Below are 23,419 nucleotides of genomic sequence, written 5' to 3'. Positions count from 1 at the left end.
GAGGAGGTTGAGGTGGGTGTGGTTGGGGCAGGCGGGGTTGAGGTGGAAGAGTTAGTGCTGCAAGGGGTTCTGGGTATTTGTTCTGTTGTGTTTATGTTGTGTTACGGTGCGGATGTTCTCCCGAAATGTGTTTGTCATTCTTGTTTGGTGTGGGTTCACAGTGTGGCGCATATTTGTAACAGTGTTAAAGTTGTTTATACGGCCACCCTCAGTGTGACCTGTATGGCTGTTGACCAAGTATGCTTGCATTCACTTGTGTGTGTGAAAAGCCGTAGGTATTATGTGATTGGACCGGCACGCAAAGACAATGCCTTTAAGGTTTATTGGCGCTCTGTACTTCTCCCTACGTCCGTGTACACAGCGGCGTTTTAAAAAGTCATACATTTTACTCTTTGAAACCGATACCGATAATTTCCGAATCGATACCGAAATTCCAATTTAAAGCATTTATCGGCCGATAATATCGGCAGCCCGATATTATCGGACATCTCTAATGGATGGACATTTTGTATTAATATTTTAACTCTGCCACATGAACTTATTTAATCAGATTTATTTATTTATGACACATATTTAAAGCACGCAAACTCTCTCAGCAACAGCTACAAATGGTGTTTGTGTGTCTTAGGTGCACTGTAAAAACAAATTCTGTAAAAAAAAAAACGGTCATCTACTGGCAGCTACAGCTGCCAAACGAAAACCATAAAATTAAAGTAAACATTGTAAACCAAGTAATGATCAAAACATATTTACAGAAATTTTCATGAAACGTTTTGCAGAAAAATATCGTAATTTTACAGATTTTTAATAAATTATTAAGATGAACCACCTTTAATAAAGTGACGATGCAAACAGTTCTGCAGAAAAATACCTTTATTCTACAGAGTTTTTCCAAATTACGATGAAACACCTTTAATGAAGTGACAATGCTGGCAGTTCCACAGAAAAACACCATTATTTTACAGATTTTTTTCTGAATTGTTAAGATCAACCACCTTTAATAAAGTGACGATGCAAACAGGTCTGCAGAAAAATACCTTATTCGATTGTTAGTATGGACATAGACCTTTATACAACAAGCTACATATTTAATGAAAGATAATTACTGTAATTTTACAAGAATTTGAAAGTAATTTAAGAAAACAGAAAATGCTATGTATAATTAATTTGGTATTTTTCTGTAAAAAAAATAGAAATATACATAGTTTGTCATTACTGGCTTCCATCCATCCATCTTCTTCCGGTCGGGTCGCGGGGGCAGCAGCCTAAGCAGGGGAGCCCAGACTTCCCTCTCCCCAGCCACTTCGTCCAGCTCTTCCTGTGGGACCCCGAGGCGTTCCCAGGCCAGCCGGGAGACATAGTCTTCCCAACGTGTCCTGGGTCTTCCCCGCGGCCTCCTACCGGTCGGACGTGCCCTAAACGCCTCCCTCGGGCGTTCGGGTGGCATCCTGACCAGATGCCCGAACCATCTCATCTGGCTCCTCTCGATGTGGAGGAGCAGCGGCTTTACTTTGAGCTCCCCCCGGATGGCAGAGCTTCTCACCCTATCTCTAAGGGAGAGCCCCGCCACCCGGCGGAGGAAACTCATTTCGGCCGCTTGTACCCGTGATCTTGTCCTTTCGGTCATAACCCAAAGCTCATGACCATAGGTGAGGATGGGGACGTAGATCGACCGGTAAATTGAGAGCTTTGCCTTTCGGCTCAGCTCCTTCTTCACCACAACGGATCGATACAGCGTCCGCATTACTGAAGACGCAGCACCGATCCGCCTGTCGATCTCACGATCCACTCGTCCCTCACTCGTGAACAAGACTCCGAGGTACTTGAACTCCTCCACTTGGGGCAAGATCTCCTCCCCAACCCGGAGATGGCACTCCACCATTTTCCGGGCGAGAACCATGGACTCGGACTTGGAGGTGCTGATTCTCATCCCAGTCGCTTCACACTCGGCTGCGAACCGATCCAGTGAGAGCTTAAGATATACTGGCTTATTACTTAAAATAACAGGCGGATTGTTTATTTACAGATAATGTCTTCAATGCTACAGTTTTATATACAGTAGAAATTTAGAGTAAATTAACCATAAAAATAGGATATAATTTTTTTTTTTTTTTTTTTTTTTTTTTTTTTACAGTGTGACGTCACGGACCACCACCTCCTTCAGGGAGCGCCAGGAGGCGGCATGGCTGTCCCGCAGCGCCATCAGCTCCTCCTGGAGGTGGGCGACGGGCCGCTGGAGGCCGTAGCTCAGATCCACCAGCATCTCCAGAAGACCACCGAGGTAGTCGTTCATTTTCCAGCGTCTGACGACAGGAAGCGCTCGGTGGGCGGCGGCCACGGCCTCCAGGGGCTCCCCCAGGTCGCGGTGACAAACGGCAATGGCGGCGAGGGCTGGGACAAGCTGGGTGGCTCTCTGCCACGGCGCCAGCTTCCCTTGGATCTGCAGAACCGTGTGCAGCTGCTCAAGCGCCGCTTTGAACTCCCCGCTTCGCAGCGAGGCCCGGGCACGACTGAGCTCCTTGCCCGTGAGGAAGTCCGGGACAAGAGGCGAGTGTCGCACGCAACGCACGGCAAACGCCTGGTTCAGGTAGTCCTGCAGGGCCAAGCCCCGCCCCCCGACTGGACCCGCCAGGAGCTTGCAAGGAAGCGCCAGATCCTCAACCTCCTCGACGAACTCCTCCGTCAGCTTTTGATGGAAGTGGGAAAAGTCGCTGTAACGCCGCTCCACGCACACGTGACGAGTGCTGAAACTTCCACAGGCCATCACCGCCACCTGGTACACCTGTAGGGCGCGCGCGGAGACAAGATGAGTCGCGCCGAGTGTGATGTGCGGTGCATGGTCACGTTTTGGTGCCTCACCACATGTTTGCAGCAGGCGTCCTCAACAACGCAACTGGACGCGATGTCGAACAGCACTTTGTGTGCTCGCTGCGTCCCTTTCGCCTCTCGCCACCTCTGCTGCAGCTCCTTGGTGGTCAAACTGGAACCGCTAAGCGCTACACAAACACACACACACACACACAAGTGACAGGGAAAATGTCGGTAGCACGAAGAAGAAGAAGAAGAAGAAGCATCAAGTCACCTGGTGGCTCGCTCATGTTGACGACGAAAACTGAATAAACAACTTCTTCAGTTTCCTTTCCTATGCATGAGGAAGTGAAACACGGCAACATAAGTGCGACTTTCCGCTTCCTGCTATCATTCCAGCACCTGTCTAAGGTAATTTGCATTTTGTTTTGTTATGAAAATGAAGTCATAAAAAGTTTCCAATGTATTTTGTTTTGCGCTTGGAGTCATGCTTGCCAACCTTGAGAACTCCGAATTCGGGAGGTGGGGAGGTGCGGGGCGGGGGGTGGGGGTCATGGTTAAGAGGGTAGGAGTATATTTACAGCTAGAATTCACCAAGTCAAGTATTTCATAATATATATATATATATATATATATATATATATATATATATATATATATATATATATATATATATATATATCAGTGACGTGCGGTGAGGTTCATGGCTGGTGAGGCACTGACTTCATCACAGTCAGATTTACAAACATATGAACCCTAAAGAGTATCTTATTCACCATTTGATTGGCAGCAGTTAACGGGTTATGTTTAAAAGCTCATACCAGCATTCTTCCCTGCTTGGCACTCAGCATCAAGGGTTGGAATTGGGGGTTAAATCACCAACAATTATTCCCGGGTGCGGCGCCGCTGCTGCCCACTGCTCCCCTCACCTCCCAGGGGGTGATCAAGGGGATGGGTCAAATGCAGAGGACAAATTTCATTACACCTAGTGTGTGTGTGACAATCATTGGTACTTTAACTTAACTTTAATTTTACACATACAAACTGTAGCACACAAAAAAGCACATTTAATTAAAAAAACGTTATTATGGTCTTACCTTTACTTATAAATGAAGTCCATGCGCCGCTGTTGTGCTGGATTAATGCACTCCCGCCGTAGAATGCACCCCCTGATGGGAGTGTTATATCAACTAAAGCCCTCACTTGAATTTTCCACATGCAAGATTGAATCTATTTAAAAAAGTGTAACCGAGGGTTTATAAATGTCGCCTATACTGTATGAAACTACAAAATAACAAACACGGAGGCTCCAGTTTACACGAGGACCACTTTATTTACCTTCTTTCAAAAACCTTCGTTCCACTCCAACGTGTCATCACTTCCGCTCTTAGCGCCTTCAAAATAAGAGCTCAAGGCATATACTGTATAACAGCGCATAACAGGAACTTAACATCACAAAGAGGAAAGCCCATAAAAATAGGTTACAAAAGTTATTTAATAAGAAGCCAAAAAGTGCAAAAACAATAATGTTCGTGTTGGAGGAGTTGTGAATTGTTGTAGCCCTGCAGTCATTCACAACTCCTCCAACACGAACATTATTGTTTTTGCACTTTTTGGCTTCTTATGAAATAACTTTTTTAAATAGATTCAATCTTTCACGTGGAAAGTTTAAGTGTGGGCTTTAGTTGATATAACCCTCCCGTCAGGGGTTGCATTTTACGGCAGGGTGCAGGAGGCGGGATTACTGCGAGCCTCAGCCAGTGCGTCCTTTGCAGCCGTTTTATGATCGCTCAGCACAAGAAATACGTTACACACATACAGTTGTTGACAAAATACACTGTACATTATATACCTCAGCTAACTAAACTATGGAAATGTATAATATAGTTCATATAGCAATACGGTCTCACTGCACAGCAGGCCAGCAGTTAGCCGAGTCCGCAATCCATGGTGAGGCACAACGCAGTGACGTGCCTCAACTGGCTGCTGTTCACCGCACCGTCTCTTCTCAGTATTTGAACGGCAAATGTGAAAATTCAGCGATTTTGAATAAAAATAATCTAAAACTGGTGAAGTTAAACGGAAAATAACTTTATAGTTTAATCACTGAATACATATAACAATTTAATTACTTTTTTTCTTTTTACATTTTTTTTCTTTCCATGATGACCGCACGTCACTGATATATATATATATATATATATATATATATATATATATATATATATATATATATATATATATATATATATATATATACAGTATATACTGTATATATATATATATATATATATATCTACATCCTGAAAATATGCAAACACAAACTTGCATAAATAAATCTTAAAGAATATAACATAACTTGGCTTCTGAGAGCTTCAAAATGTAATGAATACAATGCTAAAGTCGTTGATAAACAAGCAATTATTTTAATAATTAAATATGGTCATTTTAAATTAATTATTATGATCATTTAAAATTATCCATCCATCCATCCATTTCTACCGCTTATTCCCTTTGGGGTCGCGGGGAGCGCTGGAGCCTTTCTCAGCTACAATCGGGCGATTTTTATTTTAATGTATAATTCTAAGGCTGGATGTAATAAGGAGTCAGAAAAAATACAAATAAAAATACAATTCATTTTGATGTTTTTAGCAAAATATAGTAAAAATGTATTTATTTTTTATTTTTTAAATTAATAAATATATTTATTTTTAGGTAAGATAAACATAATAATACAATTTATCTCTAGTCTGGATGATTTAGTTCTTGTCACCCTGTTGTCCTCCTGTCTCTTCCCCAAGGATGGCTCCATGAGCTGGGCAAACGCCTGGAGATACCCTACGTCAACAACACGGTCGGCGGCCCGTCGGTGCGCAGCTCGCACATCGCCGCCCTCTACTTCACCCTCAGCATCCTGACCAGCGTCGGCTTTGGCAACGTGTGCGCCAACGCGGACGCCGGGAAGATTTTCTCCATCTGCACCATGCTCATCGGCGGTATGACGGACGCCTCGTATGGAATAACGTGATTGGGCAGGCACGCTGTTTATATCGTGGGAAAGCAGACGTGAAAAAAGGCTGTCCTCACTCAGGTCCGCATGCAGCTGGAGGGGGCGTGGCCTCCAGCTCCGGCTGAAAATTGGGAGATTTTCGGGAGAATATTTGTCCCGGGAGGTTTTCGGGAGAGGCACTGAATTTCGGGAGTCTCCCGGAAAATTCGGGAGGGTTGGCAAGTATGCTTGGAGTCATACTTGCCAACCCTCCCGATTTTCCCGGGAGACTCCCGAATTTCAGTGCCCCTCCCGAAAATATCCCGGGGCAACCATTCTCCTGAATTTCTCCCGATTTCCACCCGGACAACAATATTGGGGGCGTGCCTTAAAGGCGCTGCCTTTAGCGTCCTACAACCTGTCGTCTCGTCCGGGTTTCCTCCATATAAACAGCGTGCCGGCCCAATCACATAATATGTGCAGCTTCTACACACACACACTTAAGTGAATGCAAAGCATACTTGTCAACAGCCATACAGGTCACACTGAGGGTGGCCGTATAAACAACTTTAACACTGTTACAAATATGCGCCACACTGTGAACAAACACCAAACAAGAATGACAAACACATTTCGGGAGAACATCCGCACCGTAACACAACATAAACACAACAGAACAAATACCCGAAACCCCTTGCAGCACTAACTCTTCCGGGACGCTACTATTTACCCCCCCCGCTACCACCAAACACCCCCCCCCCCCCATCTCCCAAATTCGTAGGTCTCAAGGTTGGCAAGTATGCTTGGAGTCAGCAATAAAAGCATCCAATAATTATTTTAAAAAGTTACAATGCAACGCAAAGCAAATAACAATAAAATAAGACCATAATTAATTTTTGAATGTTAAAATAGGCACAATTAAAAATGTGTGTTAATTTAGATATTTTCAATCAATGCATAGTTAGTACACCAGTCAAATCAGTGGTCCCCAAACTACGGCCCGCAGGATTTTTTTTTTTTTTTTACCCGGGACTTGGAACTTTTTTCTTTTCCTTTTTTGCTCTGCCAATACGTGCGGACACACAGAAGTCCCTTAGGTGCCCTTACAAACGATCACAAATGACAACAATCCTTAACTTTAATAGTAGAGATGTCCGATAATGGCTTTTTTGCGGATATCCGATATTCCGATATTATCCAACTCTTAATTACCGATTCCGATATCAACCGATACCGATATATACAGTCGTGGAATCAACAAATTATTATGCCTAATTTTGTTGTGATGCCCCGCTGGATGCATTAAACAATGTAACAAGATTTTCCAAAATAAATCAACTCAAGTTATGGAAAAAAGTGCCAACATGGCACTGCCATATTTATTATTGAAGTCACAAAGTGCATTATTTTTTTTAACATGCCTCAAAATAGCAGCTTGGAATTTGGGACATGCCGTCCATGAGAGGTTGAGGTGGGCGGGTTGGGGGGCAGGTGGGGGCGGGGTTGAGGTGGTGGTGGGGTAGCGGGGGGTGTATATTGTAGCGTCCCGGAAGAGTTAGTGCTGCAAGGGGTTCTGGGTATTTGTTCTGTTGTGTTTATGTTGTGTTACGGTGCGGATGTTCTCCCGAAATGTGTTTGTCATTTTTGTTTGGTGTGGGTTCACAGTGAGGCGCATATTTGTAACAGTGTTAAAGTTGTTTATACGGCCACCCTCAGTGTGACCTGTATGGCTGTTGACCAAGTATGCATGGCATTCACTTGTGTGTGTGAAAAGCCATAGATATTATGTGACTGGGCCGGCAAGCAAAGGCAGTGCCTTTAAGGTTTATTTGCGCTCTGTACCTCTCCCTACGTCCGTGTACACAGCGGCGTTTTAGAAAGTCATACATTTTACTTTTTGAAACCGATACTGATGGCGAAATCGTTGGGGAAACGTAAAATAGATTTCAAATGTAGAGTTTTTAAACATCAGTGGACATATGACCTTTTTTTTTGTTCAGTGTAAGGAGAAGGCAGTTTGTCTTAACTGCAAAGAGACATATATATATATATATATATATATATATATATATATATATATATATATATATACAGTGGGGCAAAAAAGTATTTAGTCAGCCACCAAATGTGCAAGTTCTCCCACTTAAAATGATGACAGAGGTCTGTAATTTTCATCATAGGTACACTTTAACTGTGAGAGACAGAATGTGGAAAAAAATCCAGGAATTCACATTGTAGGATTTTTAAAGAATTTATTTGTAAATTATGGTGGAAAATAAATATTTGGTCACTTCAAACAAGGAAGATCTCTGGCTCTCACAGACCTGTAACTTCTTCTTTAAGAAGCTCGTCTGTCCTCCACTCGTTACCTGTATTAATGGCACCTGTTTGAACTTGTTATCTGTATAAAAGACACCTGTCCACACCTGCCCGTCTGAAGTTTGCCAGAGAGCACATGGATGATACAGCAGAGGATTGGGAGAATGTCATGTGGTCAGATGAAACCAAAATAGAACTTTTTGGTATAAACTCAACTCATCGTGTTTGGAGGAAGAAGAATACTGAGTTGCATCCCAAGAACACCATCCCAAGAACACCATACCTACTGTGAAGCATGGGGGCGGAAACATCATGCTTTGGGGCTGTTTTTCTGCTAAGGGGACATGCCGACTGATCCGTGTTAAGGAAAGAATGAATAGGGCCATGTATCGTGAGATTTTGAGCCAAAACCTCCTTCCATCAGTGAGAGCTTTGAAGATGAAACGTGGCTGGGTCTTCCAGCATGACAATGATCCCAAACACAACGCCCGGGCAACGAAGGAGTGGCTCCGTAAGAAGCATTTGAAAGTCCTGGAGTGGCCTAGCCAGTCTCCAGACCTCAACCCCATAGAAAATCTGTGGAGGGAGTTGAAAGTCCGTGTTGCTCGGCAACAGCCCCAAAACATCACTGCTCTTGAGAAGATCTGCATGGAAGAATGGCCAAAATACCAGCTACTGTGTGTGCAAACCTGGTAAAGACCTATAGTAATCGTTTGACCTCTGTTATTGCCAACAAAGGTTATATTACAAAGTATTGAGTTGAATTTTTGTTATTGACCAAATACTTATTTTCCACCATAATGTACAAATAAATTCTTTAAAAATCCTACAATGTAAATTCCTGGATTTTTTTTCACATTCTGTCTCTCACAGTTGAAGTGTACCTATGATGAAAATTACAGACCTCTGTCATCATTTTAAGTGGGAGAACTTGCACATTTGGTGGCTGACTAAATACTTTTTTGCCCCACTGTATATATATATATATATATATATATATATATAATTTAAAAAAAAAATTTTTTTTAAATACCCACCCCCTGGCCACATTTTTTTAACCCAATGCGGCCCCGGGGTCAAAAAGTTTATAGGGCCGCTGAGTTAAATGAAGGGCATTGCGTGTATTACAATATGCCACCACTAGGGGGGAGGGAAAGAATGCGCATGCGCCAGTAGTACGAAGACAAAGCAGAGACAAACTCACATGTAGGCACTCAACTTCCATCCATCCATTTTTCTACCGCTTGTCCCTTTCGGGGTCGCGGGGGGTGCTGGAGCCTATCTCAGCTACAATCGGGCGGAAGGCGGGGTACACCCTGGACAAGTCGCCACCTCATCGCAGACCAACACAGATAGACAGACAACATTCACACTCACATTCACACACTAGGGCCAATTTAGTGTTGCCAATCAACTTGTTAGGCAAAATTAAAACTACCGTGTTCAATTCAAAGTCAAATTGGCGTATGAGGACAACATGTGTCAACGTTCACGGCTGTCCTTCATAATTATTACACTTGTCCCTTTTGCCTTTATAAGTCGTTTACATGTTTCTTATCCCCCAACATATTACTTTCTCTTATTGTTGGCTGTTTTGACGGATATATGCAGCCTATATATGAGCCTATATATTTTATGTTTCCTACTATTTTTCAGATTGCGTTAGTTTGAGTTATTCTCCGGTGGGGACGCCTTAGTGTACTTTTCTACTTTCTTTTTTTGTGTGAAGCATCTTCTGTTGCCACTTTCCTGTATATGAAAAGTGCTATATAAATTTGACTTGATGATACGAACACTGCCCGTGTCTGTTCGTATTGTTGTGCGTAGGATTTGTGATTGACAGCTGATGAGCCCCCCTCTCAGCCAAAGACTGCATTGAGAGGAAATGTAAAAAAAAAATACAAATAAGGGGCAGCACGGTGGAACAGGGGTTAGTGCATGTGCCTCACAATACGAAGGTCCTGAGTAGTCCTAAGTCAATCCCGGGCTCGGGATCTTTCTGTGTGGAGTTTGCATGCTCTTCCCCGTGACTGCGTGGGTTTCCTCCGGGTACTCCGGCTTCCTCACACTGCCAAAAACATGCACCTGGGGATAGGTTGATTGGCAACACTAAATTGACCCTAGTGTGTGAATGTGAGTGTGAATGTTGTCTGTCTATCTGTGTTGGTCCTGCGATGAGATGGTGACGTGTACAGGGTGTACCCCGCCTTCCGCCTGAATGCAGCTGAGATAGGCTCCAGCACCCCCCGCAACCCCAAAAGGGACAAGCGGTAGGAAATGGATGGATGGATAATACAAATAAATAAATACGATGTGAAACCAATACATGAACTATTATGCATACAATATCAATAAAACCAGAGATTTGTTTATTCAAGTTGACTTAATAGTATACGATACTTATACAGTACAGTGTTGTCTTTGAATGCAGCTGGATGGGGAAATAATTGAGTCTCTATAGTTGCTGGTGCCCTGTTACTGTATGACACACACACACACACACACACACACACACACACACACACGCACACCACAAAAGTTGACACTACGTTGCGTGTCTGATTAACATGCACACAGAAATATATAAAATATGGTATTTGTTTTGTTTTAGTTAAAAACTAAGGATCGTTGTCATTTTCCTGTCCTCAAGTGTGTGTGTGTGTGTTTGTGAACAGTTCCAAACAAACGAGCGCACACAGTGGACACATTGACGTGGTATCCAAGGCCCGGGTGGGAGAAAGTGTTACAGCGATGACACCACATAGTGAGTCTTTGTGTGTCTTTTGTGTGTGCACCACAAAGACGTTTTCAGTGCGTGGGCTCGCCATCGCACTGCCGGGCCATTCCCCGATTCAGTCCAGCTGGAAGAAGTCGACGACATGGCACGTCGGAGCCAACTCATCCTGCTGATGTTCGCGGCCGCCGCGGTGATGATACGTGAAGGTGAGTCAGCACGCTCTGCAACATTCCAACATCTTTTTTTTTTTTTTTTTACAAGCACATTTTGTCCAAATGTGTCTCTTCAGGGGACGCACTTCGCTGTTACAAGTGCGCCGACTACACGGGCCGCTGTCAGAATGTGCAGGAGTGCACGTACGAGGACGCCTGCTTGTCTTTGAGTGAGAGAGGTAAGAGGTCACGTGACCTTTGCTTCTTCTCTGGACTAATCACCGTGTGTGTGTGTGTGTGTCCAGGCGGGAAGACCATCCGTCAGTGCATCAGGTACACCGACTGTGACAATTCCCGCCTCAGCCAGATGTTCCCCGCCATGTCGGCCTTCACATACCGCTGCTGCAGCAGCAACCTGTGCAACTCCAGCAAGGCCGTCACCATGGCGACACCCGTCAGGCTCATTATCGGCTCGCTGCTCTGCATCCTTGCGTGCTGGCTGTGAAGACGCCGCGTAACCCCGAATAAACAAAAGAAAGCCATTGTTGTTGTTGTTGTTGTCCTTTTACGTTCCCGTCCTGAGCGTCACATTTTATTGCGCGTCACCCCTCCGTCTGGCGTCCGATTACTTCTAGCTGCACTGTCTTTTTCTGCCCTCCTTGCTCCGCCTCCTCCTCGGCCGGGGCGTACCATGGCTGCGAGGCGGCACTGTCGCAGGCCCGTCCCCCCCTGCGGAAGCCGCCCCGCCCGGCCCGGACCAGCCCCCAGCCCTGCAGCTGCACTTCGGGCGCACCCTCCTGGACCCCCCGCGTCTGGTCTAGCTCTTTGGCGCTGAGGGACGGCATCCGCACCCGGACCGTGTTGCCGAACTTGGAGTAGTCGACGCAGTAGCGGCCGTCCTCCTCGCTTACGATGGACACAAAGCGCCTCCCCCACAGGATCTCCTCGGGGATGTACGAGGTCCGAGCCTGCATGGTGATGCCCGTCGTCTCCACCACACCTGCATGAGAACACCACGTCCACTTTTATGCTGACGACACTAACTACGCTCAGAATCATTTTGAGGAGAAACGCCACCTTCAAGGATAACGACGACTTCGAGGTCGGCTGAGGTCAGCGACTGGGCCGACAGCTCGTAGAGAGGGCTTCCTCTTTCTAACGTGTGGCTGATGATGAGCGGAGACACCAGGAAGACGCCGTTGCTCCTAAGCGGGTTCTCCACTTGGATGTCCAGCTGGCTCACCGGGATCACCTCGCCCTCTGCCGTCACCGTCCGCCTGATGACCTGGACGAACAAAACAGCGGAAACACACGGCGTCAGGTACAAGACCTCCCGCGGCGAGCGGCGCGTAGCTGTCGCTTTCACCTGCAGCTGGACGGTGGCCGAGATGATCATGCTTTTTCTCAAGTCGCCTACTCGGAACATGAACGTGGGCCGACCGTTTCGCGGGGCGATGACAGCGTTCCTGGAGAAGATGAGCGTCTCCGCCCTGCGGTTGGCCTGCGCCGTCTTCATGAAGACGCAGCCCAGCATGACGGCGTTGATGATCAGGCCCAGGATGTTTTGGATGATTAGGACGATGATGGCAAAGGGACACTCTTCCGTCACCATTCTGCCGCCAAAACCGATGGTCACCTGGCAAAACAGTTAATTAGCTATTGGAGCAACGACGGTGGGTCTGGGTAAGTTTTTGCCTCATCCCTCACTGACCTGATAAATCCGAAAGACAAAGAGATGATAGAATATTATCTGCTCACATATGCTACCTGGTGATTGTTTCTTTCTTTCTTTAGTTTATTTCAAACATGAACACACTTACAGTATAATACATCACACAGTTTCATATGATTTCACTTTACATCATGTCCGAAAAGGAGTAGGAAGAAGAAAAGGTTATTTAATCCTACCCCTTTCCCACTTCAGAGCGTTTACAAATATATAGAATCATTTACTGACCTTTTTATATAATAAAATAACATCTATGAATTAGTATACACAACAGTATTTTAATATGTAATTAATTAATTCAGTCATTATTAACATACTGAGATGAAGAATATCTTATTTCCAAAAAGGTTGAAAGTATTTCTCATAATTCTTCTTCTTTGTACTTTGTAAGCACTATTATTTTGAACAACCTCTTAAACTGGATCATATCAGTACATTGTTTAACTTCTTTACTTAATCCATTCCATAATTTAATTCCACATACTGATATGCTAAAGGTTCTAAGTGTTGTACGTGCATATAAATGTTTTAAATTATTTTTTCCTCTAAGGTCAGGGGCGCCGAAAAGGGGAGAGACGGATTCTAGGGGCCCATGATGGAGGGGGCCCAGAGAGGCCCCTAATGATGATGAAATTATAATACAAAAAAAATAATGACACTGTGTTGGGGGCCCTGTAAAGATTCTTTTCATGGGGCCCAAAATCCCTAGCGGCGCCCCTGTCTAAGGTTATATATATTTCTCCTCTTTAGTTGAGAGGAATTGTTGTACAATCTTTGGTAGCAGGTTATAGTTTGCTTTGTACATCATTTTAGCTGTTTGCAATTTTACCAAATCACAGCACTTTAATATTTTTGACTCAATAAATAAAGGGTTTGTATGTTCTCTATATCCAACATTATGTATTATTCTAACTGATCTTTTTTGTAACACGGTTAGCGGATGTAGCGCACATTTGTAGTTATTTCCCCATATTTCTACACAATAACTCAGATATGGTAACACTAGCGAGCAGTAGAGAATATGAAGTGATTTTTGGCCCAGGACGTATTTTGCTTTATTCATTATTGAAATGTGTTTTGCCACCTTATGTTGTATGTTTTGTATATGAGATTTCCAGTTCATTTGATCATCTATTAATACTCCCAAAAATCTTGTACTCTGTCTATTTGTATTTGTGTATGATGCTCTTTTCTACTGTTACCAAATAGCATTATTTTAGTTTTACTAAGATTCAAAGATAGTCTGTTTTTGTCAAACCATTTTTTGAATTTGTTCATTTCTTCTGTTATTATTTGTATTATCTTCTGTGTGTTCTCTCCTGAACAGAAAGCAGTTGTGTCGTCTGCAAATAAAACTAACTTTGAGTCCTTTGTAACTTTACAAATGTCGTTTATATAAAGATTAAACAATCTTGGTCCCAGTATTGATCCCTGGGGTACACCACAAGATATATCTAGCCGAGTTGACATATTTGCACCCATCTTCACATATTTCTTCACGTTGGTTAAATAGCTTCTTACCCAGTTGTTTGACTGCAGCTAGTCCTGGATCGTCCCACTCCCTAATGCTTAAGTCACACGCAGGATTCTCACAGGAATGAGGCAAAAATACAGCCCTACCTACTGAATAGCAGGGCTATTCATCTACAGTGGAACCTCCATTTACTAACTTACCGGTAACTGGTTCTCGGACAGGGTTCGTAAATCGAAAAGTTTGTACAGTGAAGCAAATTTCCCCAGAAGAAACAATGTAAATATGAATAATGGGTTCTATCCTCGACAATAGTCCATATTTTAGTTGCTAAACTGTACTGTATATCAAACAAACATATCAAGGATGTTATGGATCCACTTTCTCTTGATTAAAAAGCCAAAACAACAACGACAAGCTCAACTGTCCTGTTTGCTCTGCCAATACGCGCCAACATACAGAAGTCCATACTTGCCAACCTTGAGACCTCCAATTTCGGGAGGTGGGGCGTGGGGGGCGTGGTCGGGATGGGGCGGGGGCGTGGTTGGGGGCGTGGCTACGAGGGGAGGAGTATATTTACAGCTAGAATTCACCAAGTCAAGTATTTCATATATATATACAGTATATATATATATATATATATATATATATATATATATATATATATATATATATATATATATATATATATATATATATATATATATATATGTATATATATATATATATATATATATATATATATATATATATATATATATATATATATATATATATATATGTATATATATATATATACATATATATATATATATATATATATATATACATATATATATATATATGTATATATATATATATATACATATATACATACTGTATATATATATATAGTAAAATAAATAAATATATATATATATATATATATATGATAAAATAAATAAATATATATATATATAGCTAGAAATCACTGAAAGTGAAGTATTTTCTTATATGTATATATATATATATATATATATATATATATATATATATATATATATATATATATATATATATATATATATATATATATATGTATGTGTGGGAAAAAAAATCACAAGACTATTTCATCTCTACAGGCCTGTTTCATGAGGGGGGGTTCCCTCAATCATCAGGAGATTTTGATTTTGATGATTGAGGGAACCCCCCCTCATGAAACAGGCCTGTAGAGATGAAATAGTCTTGTGATTTTTTTTCCCACACATACATATATTGCGCTCTACTACGGTATCGAGCACTATTTTTTGGATAACCTTATTAAGACATATATATATATATATATATATATATATATATATATATATATATATATATATATATATATATATATATATATATATCAAGAGGGACAGAGACAGCGCACAGTGCATGTGGATCACATGTTACCATGGTGAGAAAACATGGAGAGACTGGAATGTAATAGAGTGATCTATGTTTGTCTGTTGCCATCTCCTGGTGAATGTTGGCTATAGCGTACTGTGGTTACTTTTTGGTTGGCCAACGATTTACGTGGTGTTGCGCACCTGACGTCAAGTGTGTGAGTCTGTTCTGAAGTCTACAGTAAAGAGAAGTACTTCATCCCCTCGCCTGTTTATTGCCTCCAACTCAATATATTACAACAACATTGCTCCATGCGGACCTGGAGGGGGCGTGGCCTCCAGGTCCGCCTGAATTTCGGGAGATTTTCGGGAGAAAATGTGTCCCGGGAGGTTTTCGGGAGAGGCGCTGAATTTCGGGAGTCTACCGGAAAATCCGGGAGGGTTGGCAAGTATGCAGAAGTCCCTTAGGTGCCCTCACAAACGATCAGAAATGACAAAAATACTTGAATTTAATAGCCATATTGCTACAATATTAAACATTTAAAAAAGTAAAATCCACTTTCAATGTCATCAGCAAATGAACAGCTAACGAGAAGAGAGAAAGCAGTAGACAGAGGGGTCGGGATAGGATGGGCCGTGTGTGTGTGTGCTCTGAGAAGAGACACTGCTGATCCAGAGGTAGTGACTTCTCCTCCGCCGTGATATAAGTCCACTTTAGGCATCTTTTTCCAGAAAAGTCCGGTCTCATTAAAATTGAAAACTTGCTGTGTTTGTCAATCACTTCAATTTGAGCAAGCACAAAATTGCTGCCAGCGGGACTACAAAATTAATTAATGAAGCATTCGTACACAGAGGCATATTTGGGTGCCAGACATCTCCCTTCACTATTAGTATTAGTTTGTATATTCCAGAGAACCAGTAGATATTGGATTTTGGTCTATTTATTATGTCATATCACAAGATCAAACCCCTGTGTTTTATGTTTGCTAGCAAAGTCAAATGTCAATGCAAGGATCTGTTAATGTGTTTACGATAGTCCAAGTTCCTCTTTACAACAGGAGCGCTGGCGTTTTTTAAGAATTTGTTGCAAAAATGATCTTCTCCCAAGCTTTGAATAGAACTCGGGGGCAAAATTGTAGAATTGCCCCGATCTATAGTCTAGCAACAGAGTTGCAAATATGACTATCATATCTGGTGATAGAGAACATGGAGAAGGTTCCAACCTGGACCTCGATGGAGAAGAGGAACGCCGAGGTGAACGAGTTGATGGCGGTGACGCAGGGAACAGGAGCCAGTTCTCCGTCAGGGTGCAAGGGATGCTGCAGGTCTCCGTGTGCGAAAGCCAGGAGCCACCACACCATGGCGAAGAGCATCCAGGAGCAGAGGAAGACCGAGGTGAAGATGAGGAAGGAGTGCTGCCACTTGAGATCCACCATGGTGGTGAAGACGTCCTGTAGGAAGCGACCCTGGAACACCACAACACAGCATCCTGGTTAGGGACCGCGGTAGCGACCACACCGCTGTTCCTCTCACCTGCTCCATGATGTTCTTGTGGGCCACATTGCACGAGCCCGCCTTGGTGATAAAGCGGGCCCTCTGAGTCCTGGAACGGCTGCGGTTAGGCTGGTTCTGGTCCTCAGCCAGGCGGGTGAGCAGGAACCCGTCTGGGAGGAGACCCTTCCTGGCCAGCATGATGCTGACACAAACACAACATTAGTGTTAGTCCACTCACCCATCAAATAATTCATTGGGTTCTATTAATGACTGCTACATAATCAAATGTCATTCATTAATCCAGTGTTTAGAACACAATACATAATACTGAGCTGATCAAAAAAATGTCAATAAAATACAATCAAACGCAAAAAAATGTTCAATAAAATACAATCAAACGCAACAGCAAGTGCGTGTGATCGATAGGATGAGCAAACTGATCGAGGCCTTTAAAACAAACACACACAAATACAGTATAATTACCTGAATACGCGATACCTGAAGACTTGTCGGTCGATTAATCGATTTATCTAATTAATATCAACAATATGAAGCAGACATCTCCATCATTTTTTGTCATTGTGATGCTCGTTTGGAGGACGACTGTTAGGTCAATTATTAATGCAATTCAAGTGATACTTCTGCTGAGCTGTTTCAAAATAAAACTCCCTTCACACGATTGGCTTGTAGTTTCTGTTGGGTTAAGTGATAAATCTCAGAGTAGAAATAACAATATTAATGCGAGAGATGCATTTATTTTTGAAGATAAGATGTATATATTGTGGGAAAGAGTTGTTTTAGTGCGCTTTAAAGTAGGAGGAGTTGGTTTACTTTGAAAGTCTCCGTAATTTGGTTCCGGTGTTTAGTTGTTCTTGATACTGAGCATCTGCTCCAGACAAAAAACATCAACGTGAGCTTATTTTATTTTATAAAATAATAAAAATGTAATTGAATCATTACCTTGTGTGACTGATAAACGTTTAGTCGTTTCTTTAGTGTTTTTGTTGGTATTTGTTGATTACTTAATGAAGCAGTTCACCACATCAGCCTGTAGATGGCAACAAAGCTTTATTAGTGTTCATATTTTCAACTGACAAGCGAAGAAGGTTCCGGTATTTCCTACATCTGTCATGGCGTTCACTTACAGAAGTATGTATTTTTTCATTTAACTGCTATTTAACATTTAATGTAGTCATATGACATTTGTCAGTGAACAAATCATAAACCACTTGCGACAAGGAATTGTTTTGGCGCCGTCGTCGTTACTTTTGTATTACATATTGTTACAAATCAATTGATATATGGCGGCCTACTTGTTACAGTATTTTTTATAATGCATTGTAACTAACTTAGCTTAAAGCAATTTTAGTAATTCCTTAAACAAAAGGTTGCCTGTTGTCAAAGCATGTGACGTCACAAATATGGTTAGTCTTTGTAGGAGCCATTAGTGATGAAGTCATAGCAACAGCCTTTGTGTTTGTGTCCACAGTGACGGACGGAGACATCCGGCAGCTCATTCACCTGAGGGCCACCAACAACGCCATTTTCACGGGTCAAAAGAACTCTGCCATGCAGGGCTGGAGGTCAGTTTGCAGCTTCCTTGGTGATGTCCCACAGGAGCACGTTCCACTGTCGCTCCTCTTCTCTCTCCCGCAGGGCGATCCGGAGGGAGATGGGCCTCCAGGCAATGCTGTCCGCAAGCCAGCTAAAGAAGAAATGGGGCAACATGAAGGAGAAGTACCGGGTCAGCGAAACACCATCTTGTTTTTAATTCATCCCGCCAAGACAGCTGCTGTTGGCGGTCTTATTGAGGTGGCTTCACTTCGACAGAATCTTCTCGTTGTGTAGTTTTTAAGCGCTTCCAAATAGAGTCTAGTCTATTATACGCTAATTTGTAAAAAAAAAATGGCAACAGCAGAGGATGCATGTGCCTGTAAGAGCCAGTCTGCCCCACAACAAGAGGATAACGAATAAGAAGTAGCTTGTTGACTACATCCTTTTTGACCTCAGGGCCTGACTTTTACACGACAGTTTCCGTAGGCGCAAACTGGCAGCCTCGCTTCCGTCAGTCTACCCCAGGGCAGCTGTGGCTACAAATGTAGCTTACCACCACCAGGTGTGAATGAATGATGGGTTCCCACTTCTCTGTGAACGCTTTGAGTATCTAATAATAGAAAAGCGCAATATAAAATCTAATCCATTATTATTATTATTATTATTATTAGAGACTCCTGGGGCCCACTAAAATATTAACACTGAATTAGTAATTTTACTTTTGATTTTAATCATATTCAATAATGATATCTAACCAACTTATAGTTTACAGCATAAACCTTGTCAAATGATATGAAACCACGTCTGAATCACAATGATTATTATCGAGGCTTAGGTCAGGATGATTACGAAAATAGTTATTAAAAAATATAATGCAAAAGAAGGGACTCATAAAAACTGTGCTAAAATAAATACATTCAAACTAGATTATTAATTAATAATAGATATGTTAATGAGGTGGGGACTTGCCCAGGGTGTACCCTGCCTCCCGCCCTAATGCAGCTGAGATAGGCTCCAGCACCCCCCGCGACTCCCAAAAGGGACAAGCGGTAGAAAATGGATGGATGTTAATAAAGTTATAGTGCAAATGAAAATACAGCTTCACCACTTAAGTCATCATTTTTGCACTTAAGAACATTCTCTATGACTTTACCTCCAAATTTCTTGTTTGTTTAGTATTGTCATTACTGCCACAAGTGGTGGAAAAGTGTATTACAACAGAGTACCGCTGTGGCCCAAACAGACCACTAGACTACAGCGCGGACTACAATACCCGCACAATGCATTTTGGGTAAGTTTCTACCATACAGTAAGAGTATTGGTTAGTTTTTGCCTCATTCCTGTGAGAATCCTGCATGTGACTGAAGCATTAAGGAGTGGAGGTTAATTTCTCCAAGACTAGCTGCAGTGTGCACACAATCACCTTGTAGCATCTGTGAGCAGATAATACTCTTTATCATCTCTTTCGGACTTATCAGGTCGGTAGTGCATTCTTCTAGTTTGGAAGAAGTATGAAGGAAGGCAAGATAGTTTTTATAAATATCTCCGGCATGCCTCCATGGTTTAATTTAAAATTGTCAGGACTTATGCAGATCCCTAATACATAAAAACACCAATAGGTAAGAAAATTTGGTTTTGCATAATGGGTGCCCTTTAAGTATATTCAAAAAAGTAATACAAACTACAAACCCCGTTTCCATATGAGTTGGGAAATTGTGTTAGATGTAAATATAAACGGAATACAATGATTTGCAAATCCTTTTCAACCCATATTCAATTGAATGCACTACAAAGACAAGATATTTGATGTTCAAAGTCATAAACTTTATTTTTTTTTTGCAAATAATAATTAACTTAGAATTTCATGGCTGCAACATGTGCCAAAGTAGTTGGGAAAGGGCATGTTCACCACTGTGTTACATGGCCTTTCCTTTTAACAACACTCAGTAAATGTTTGGGAACTGAGGAGACACATTTTTTAAGCGTCTCAGGTGGAATTCTTTCCCATTCTTGCTTGATGTCCAGTTGTTCAACAGTCCGGGGGTCTCCATTGTGGTATTTTAGGCTTCATAATGCGCCACACATTTTCAATGGGAGACAGGTCTGGACTACAGGCAGGCCAGTCTAGTACCCGCACTCTTTTACTATGAAGCCACGTTGATGTAACACGTGGCTTGGCATTGTCTTGCTGAAATAAGCAGGGGCGTCCATGGTAACATTGCTTGGATGGCAACATATGTTGCTCCAAAACCTTTATGTACCTTTCAGCATTAATGGCGCCTTCACAGATGTGTAAGTTACCCATGTCTTGGGCACTAATACACCCCCATACCATCACAGTTGCTGGCTTTTCAACTTTGCGCCTATAACAATCCGGATGGTTCTTTTCCTCTTTGGTCCGGGGGACACGACGTCCACAGTTTCCAAAAACAATTTGAAATGTGGACTCGTCAGACCACAGAACACTTTTCCACTTTGTATCAGTCCATCTTAGATGAGCTCAGGCCCAGCGAAGCCGACGGCGTTTCTGGGTGTTGTTGATAAACTGTTTTCGCCTTGCATAGGAGAGTTTTAACTTGCACTTACAGATGTAGCGACCAACTGTAGTTACTGACAGTGGGTTTCTGAAGTGTTCCTGAGCCCATGTGGTGATATCCTTTACACACTGATGTCGCTTGTTGATGCAGTACAGCCTGAGGGATCGAAGGTCACGGGCTTCGCTGCTTACGTGCAGTGATTTCTTCAGATTCTCTGAACCCTTTGATGATATTACGGACCGTAGATGGTGAAATCCCTAAATTCCTTGCAATAGCTGGTTGAGAAAGGTTTTTCTTAAACTGTTCAACAATTTTCTCAAATTGTTTGTTGACAAAGTGGTGACCCTCGCCCCATCCTTGTTTGTGAATGACTGAGCATTTCATGGAATCTACTTTATACCCAATCATGGCACTCACCTGTTCCCAATTTGCCTGTTCACCTGTGGGATGTTCCAAATAAGTGTTTGATGAGCATTCCTCAACTTATCAGTATTTATTGCCACCTTTCCCAACTTCTTTGTCACGTGTTGCTGGCATCAAATTCTAAAGTTAATGATTATTTGCAAAAGTTTATCAGTTTGAACCTCAAATATGTTGTCTTTGTAGCATATTCAACTGAATATGGGTTGAAAATGATTTGCAAATCATTGTATTCCGTTTATATTTATATCTAACACAATTTCCCAACTCATATGGAAACGGGGTTTGTAAAATGCGGAACTAGCGCGGACAAACACAGGGACCAAAACCATGCTAACAGCTAAGCTAGCTTGAATGTGAAGTAGTGAAAACTACGTACAAAGCAATTGCATACACCCCTATAGCACATGTAGGCTTCAGGCATACATGCTATGTGTGCACACCTTAACTGCAGGCATGTGAACTATATATTTTATGCACAAGTGCTATCTGCATACACACCAGCTGCATATGTTACCTGTGCACGCAAACTAAAGACGCTAACTGCATACCACTTGCATACATGCTACCTGTATACTCCACCGACATATCGTACACGTTAAACCTGAAAGACCTTATCAAGTCATCTGATGATGTGTAATTTCTTTGCCTAGGCCATCAAGAACTCTCCGGGAGGTTTGCAGAACCGAACCAAATCTTGGCGCTGGTTCCACCTGATGGATGAGGCCCTGAGCGGCCGTCTGGCGGGGACCGCCAAGGTGGTGGAGCCGTCGGTGTTGGATGACGACGAAGATGCCGTGCCTCACTTCTCTTTCGCCAGCATGGTGGCACGCACGCCTGAACTGAACGTGACCGAGACAGGTAGAGTCGAAGGAGTCCCGGTGCCGCGAGACGTGTTCAGCCTAGGCACTGAGGTGTGCGGAGACAACATCATCAGTAAAACCGAGTCCCACGAAGACGCCGGCCCTGATCTTCATTCTCGGAATGGCGTGCTGTATCCCTCCTTGCTGTCAGAGGGCATTGTGGCACAGAGTGACAACATGACGGCAATGTCCGCCCACAGCTGCCCCAACGACGAGGAGCGGCGGGCTCTGGAGAGACGCTCAATAGACATAGAACGTGACCGCGCCAATGTAGAACGTGACCGCGCCAATGTAGAACGCGACCGCGCCAATGTGGAACGGGAGCGCTTGGCGCTGGAACGTGACCGAGCGCAATTGGAAAGGGACCGCGTATCCATACAACGGGACCGGGCCGCCATAGAACGAGACAAAGTGTGTCTGGATCGAGACCGGGCATTTCTGGACAGAGACGCAGCTTTTCTGGAAAGGGACAGAGCGCTTCTAGAGCGAGCCAAGGCACTGCTGAGGTGTGGGGGGGAGCCTGAGCTGGTGCAGACCAGACTCTACCACAACTTGTTGGCTAAGGATGTGGACCCACTGCAGCTGGAGAGCACACAGCGGCTGGTGTCTTTGTTCCAGAAGCTTGTGGAAAAATTTTGATTTTCCTGTGATGACATTCATTACAACTAATTAAATGTTTACTGTTTGTTGTCTTTTCTCCCTGCTTTAAAATTTGTGTCAATAAAGCATTTAAACTTTCTTGCTAAATGTATTCTTTCAATTTTGATAGAAAAATTGCAGGACTTTTAAACTTACTTATCTCACCATGCAACTCATGTTCTAAAAACGTTTTTTTTGTTAAATAGAAATGCATTCTTAAATATCCGCTGGTTACTTTGATTTCAGATTTCAAAGTCAGTTTGTATGTAGAAAAAATATAATCAAATGCATGAGCATCTCCTTCTATGCCACATCAATATGGAATGCACTCCCAACAGGTGTAAAA

General features: G+C 42.8%; 4 protein-coding genes across 5 annotated transcripts; 2 read left to right on the top strand and 2 right to left on the bottom strand.

Moving 5' to 3' along the window:
- Positions 1-2,105: 2,105 nt before the first annotated feature.
- Positions 2,106-3,233, bottom strand: snx20 (sorting nexin 20). The gene is made up of 3 exons (XM_061924990.2): positions 3,083-3,233; positions 2,860-2,996; positions 2,106-2,782 (listed from the first exon to the last, which is right to left on the bottom strand). Exons 1-3 carry the CDS (start codon positions 3,228-3,230, stop codon positions 2,129-2,131), a joined length of 939 nt encoding a protein of 312 aa, XP_061780974.2. The 5' UTR covers positions 3,231-3,233; the 3' UTR covers positions 2,106-2,128.
- Positions 2,771-11,547, top strand: LOC133572195 (CD59 glycoprotein-like). Its single transcript, XM_072911854.1, has 5 exons — positions 2,771-3,219; positions 5,610-5,804; positions 10,919-11,059; positions 11,143-11,244; positions 11,311-11,547. Exons 2-5 carry the CDS (start codon positions 5,792-5,794, stop codon positions 11,508-11,510), a joined length of 456 nt encoding a protein of 151 aa, XP_072767955.1. The 5' UTR covers positions 2,771-3,219; positions 5,610-5,791; the 3' UTR covers positions 11,511-11,547.
- On the bottom strand, positions 11,508-17,687 carry kcnj11l (potassium inwardly rectifying channel subfamily J member 11, like). 2 transcript variants are annotated; one of them, XM_061924988.1, is made up of 6 exons: positions 17,544-17,687; positions 17,100-17,262; positions 16,790-17,032; positions 12,372-12,641; positions 12,083-12,290; positions 11,508-12,005 (listed from the first exon to the last, which is right to left on the bottom strand). In XM_061924988.1, the coding sequence occupies exons 2-6, from the start codon at positions 17,256-17,258 to the stop codon at positions 11,608-11,610; spliced, it is 1,278 nt and encodes a 425-aa protein (XP_061780972.1). In that variant the 5' UTR covers positions 17,259-17,262; positions 17,544-17,687; the 3' UTR covers positions 11,508-11,607. The 2 variants fall into 2 exon arrangements, with proteins under 2 accessions (XP_061780972.1, XP_061780971.1); XM_061924987.1 differs by having other exon boundaries at positions 12,083-12,641.
- A 427-nt stretch (positions 17,688-18,114) lies between these two features.
- LOC133571854 (uncharacterized) lies at positions 18,115-23,172 on the top strand. Its single transcript, XM_061924370.2, has 4 exons — positions 18,115-18,209; positions 18,550-18,643; positions 18,717-18,804; positions 22,225-23,172. Exons 1-4 carry the CDS (start codon positions 18,191-18,193, stop codon positions 23,071-23,073), a joined length of 1,050 nt encoding a protein of 349 aa, XP_061780354.1. The 5' UTR covers positions 18,115-18,190; the 3' UTR covers positions 23,074-23,172.
- Positions 23,173-23,419: the final 247 nt, after the last annotated feature.

Source organism: Nerophis lumbriciformis, linkage group LG29 (genome assembly GCF_033978685.3).
Source record: "Nerophis lumbriciformis linkage group LG29, RoL_Nlum_v2.1, whole genome shotgun sequence".
In the NCBI taxonomy this organism is placed as follows: domain Eukaryota; kingdom Metazoa; phylum Chordata; class Actinopteri; order Syngnathiformes; family Syngnathidae; genus Nerophis; species Nerophis lumbriciformis.
Note: the sequence above shows the minus strand (reverse complement) of the source record. Positions and strands in the feature narration are given on the sequence as shown.

Bases quoted from the DNA above. Each gene is read 5' to 3' on its own strand.
- snx20 (XM_061924990.2), bottom strand. From the start codon at position 3,230: ATGCAAATTACCTTAGACAGGTGCTGGAATGATAGCAGGAAGCGGAAA. The intron at 2,997-3,082 runs GTGACTTGATGC...GTGTTTGTGTAG, and splicing joins CAACATGAGCGAGCCACCAG to CGCTTAGCGGTTCCAGTTTG. The intron at 2,783-2,859 runs GTGAGGCACCAA...CGCGCCCTACAG, and splicing joins ACGCCTGCTGCAAACATGTG to GTGTACCAGGTGGCGGTGAT.
- LOC133572195 (XM_072911854.1), top strand. The intron at 11,060-11,142 runs GTGAGTCAGCAC...GTGTCTCTTCAG, and splicing joins CGCGGTGATGATACGTGAAG to GGGACGCACTTCGCTGTTAC. The intron at 11,245-11,310 runs GTAAGAGGTCAC...GTGTGTGTCCAG, and splicing joins CTTGTCTTTGAGTGAGAGAG to GCGGGAAGACCATCCGTCAG.
- kcnj11l (XM_061924987.1), bottom strand. From the start codon at position 17,258: ATGCTGGCCAGGAAGGGTCTCCTCCCAGACGGGTTCCTGCTCACCCGC. The intron at 12,642-16,789 runs GTTGGAACCTTC...CTGTTTTGCCAG, and splicing joins TCTTCTCCATCGAGGTCCAG to GTGACCATCGGTTTTGGCGG. The intron at 12,006-12,082 runs GTGGCGTTTCTC...GTTCTCATGCAG, and splicing joins AGTCGTCGTTATCCTTGAAG to GTGTGGTGGAGACGACGGGC.
- LOC133571854 (XM_061924370.2), top strand. The intron at 18,644-18,716 runs GTCAGTTTGCAG...TCTCTCCCGCAG, and splicing joins TCTGCCATGCAGGGCTGGAG to GGCGATCCGGAGGGAGATGG. The intron at 18,805-22,224 runs GTCAGCGAAACA...TTCTTTGCCTAG, and splicing joins ACATGAAGGAGAAGTACCGG to GCCATCAAGAACTCTCCGGG.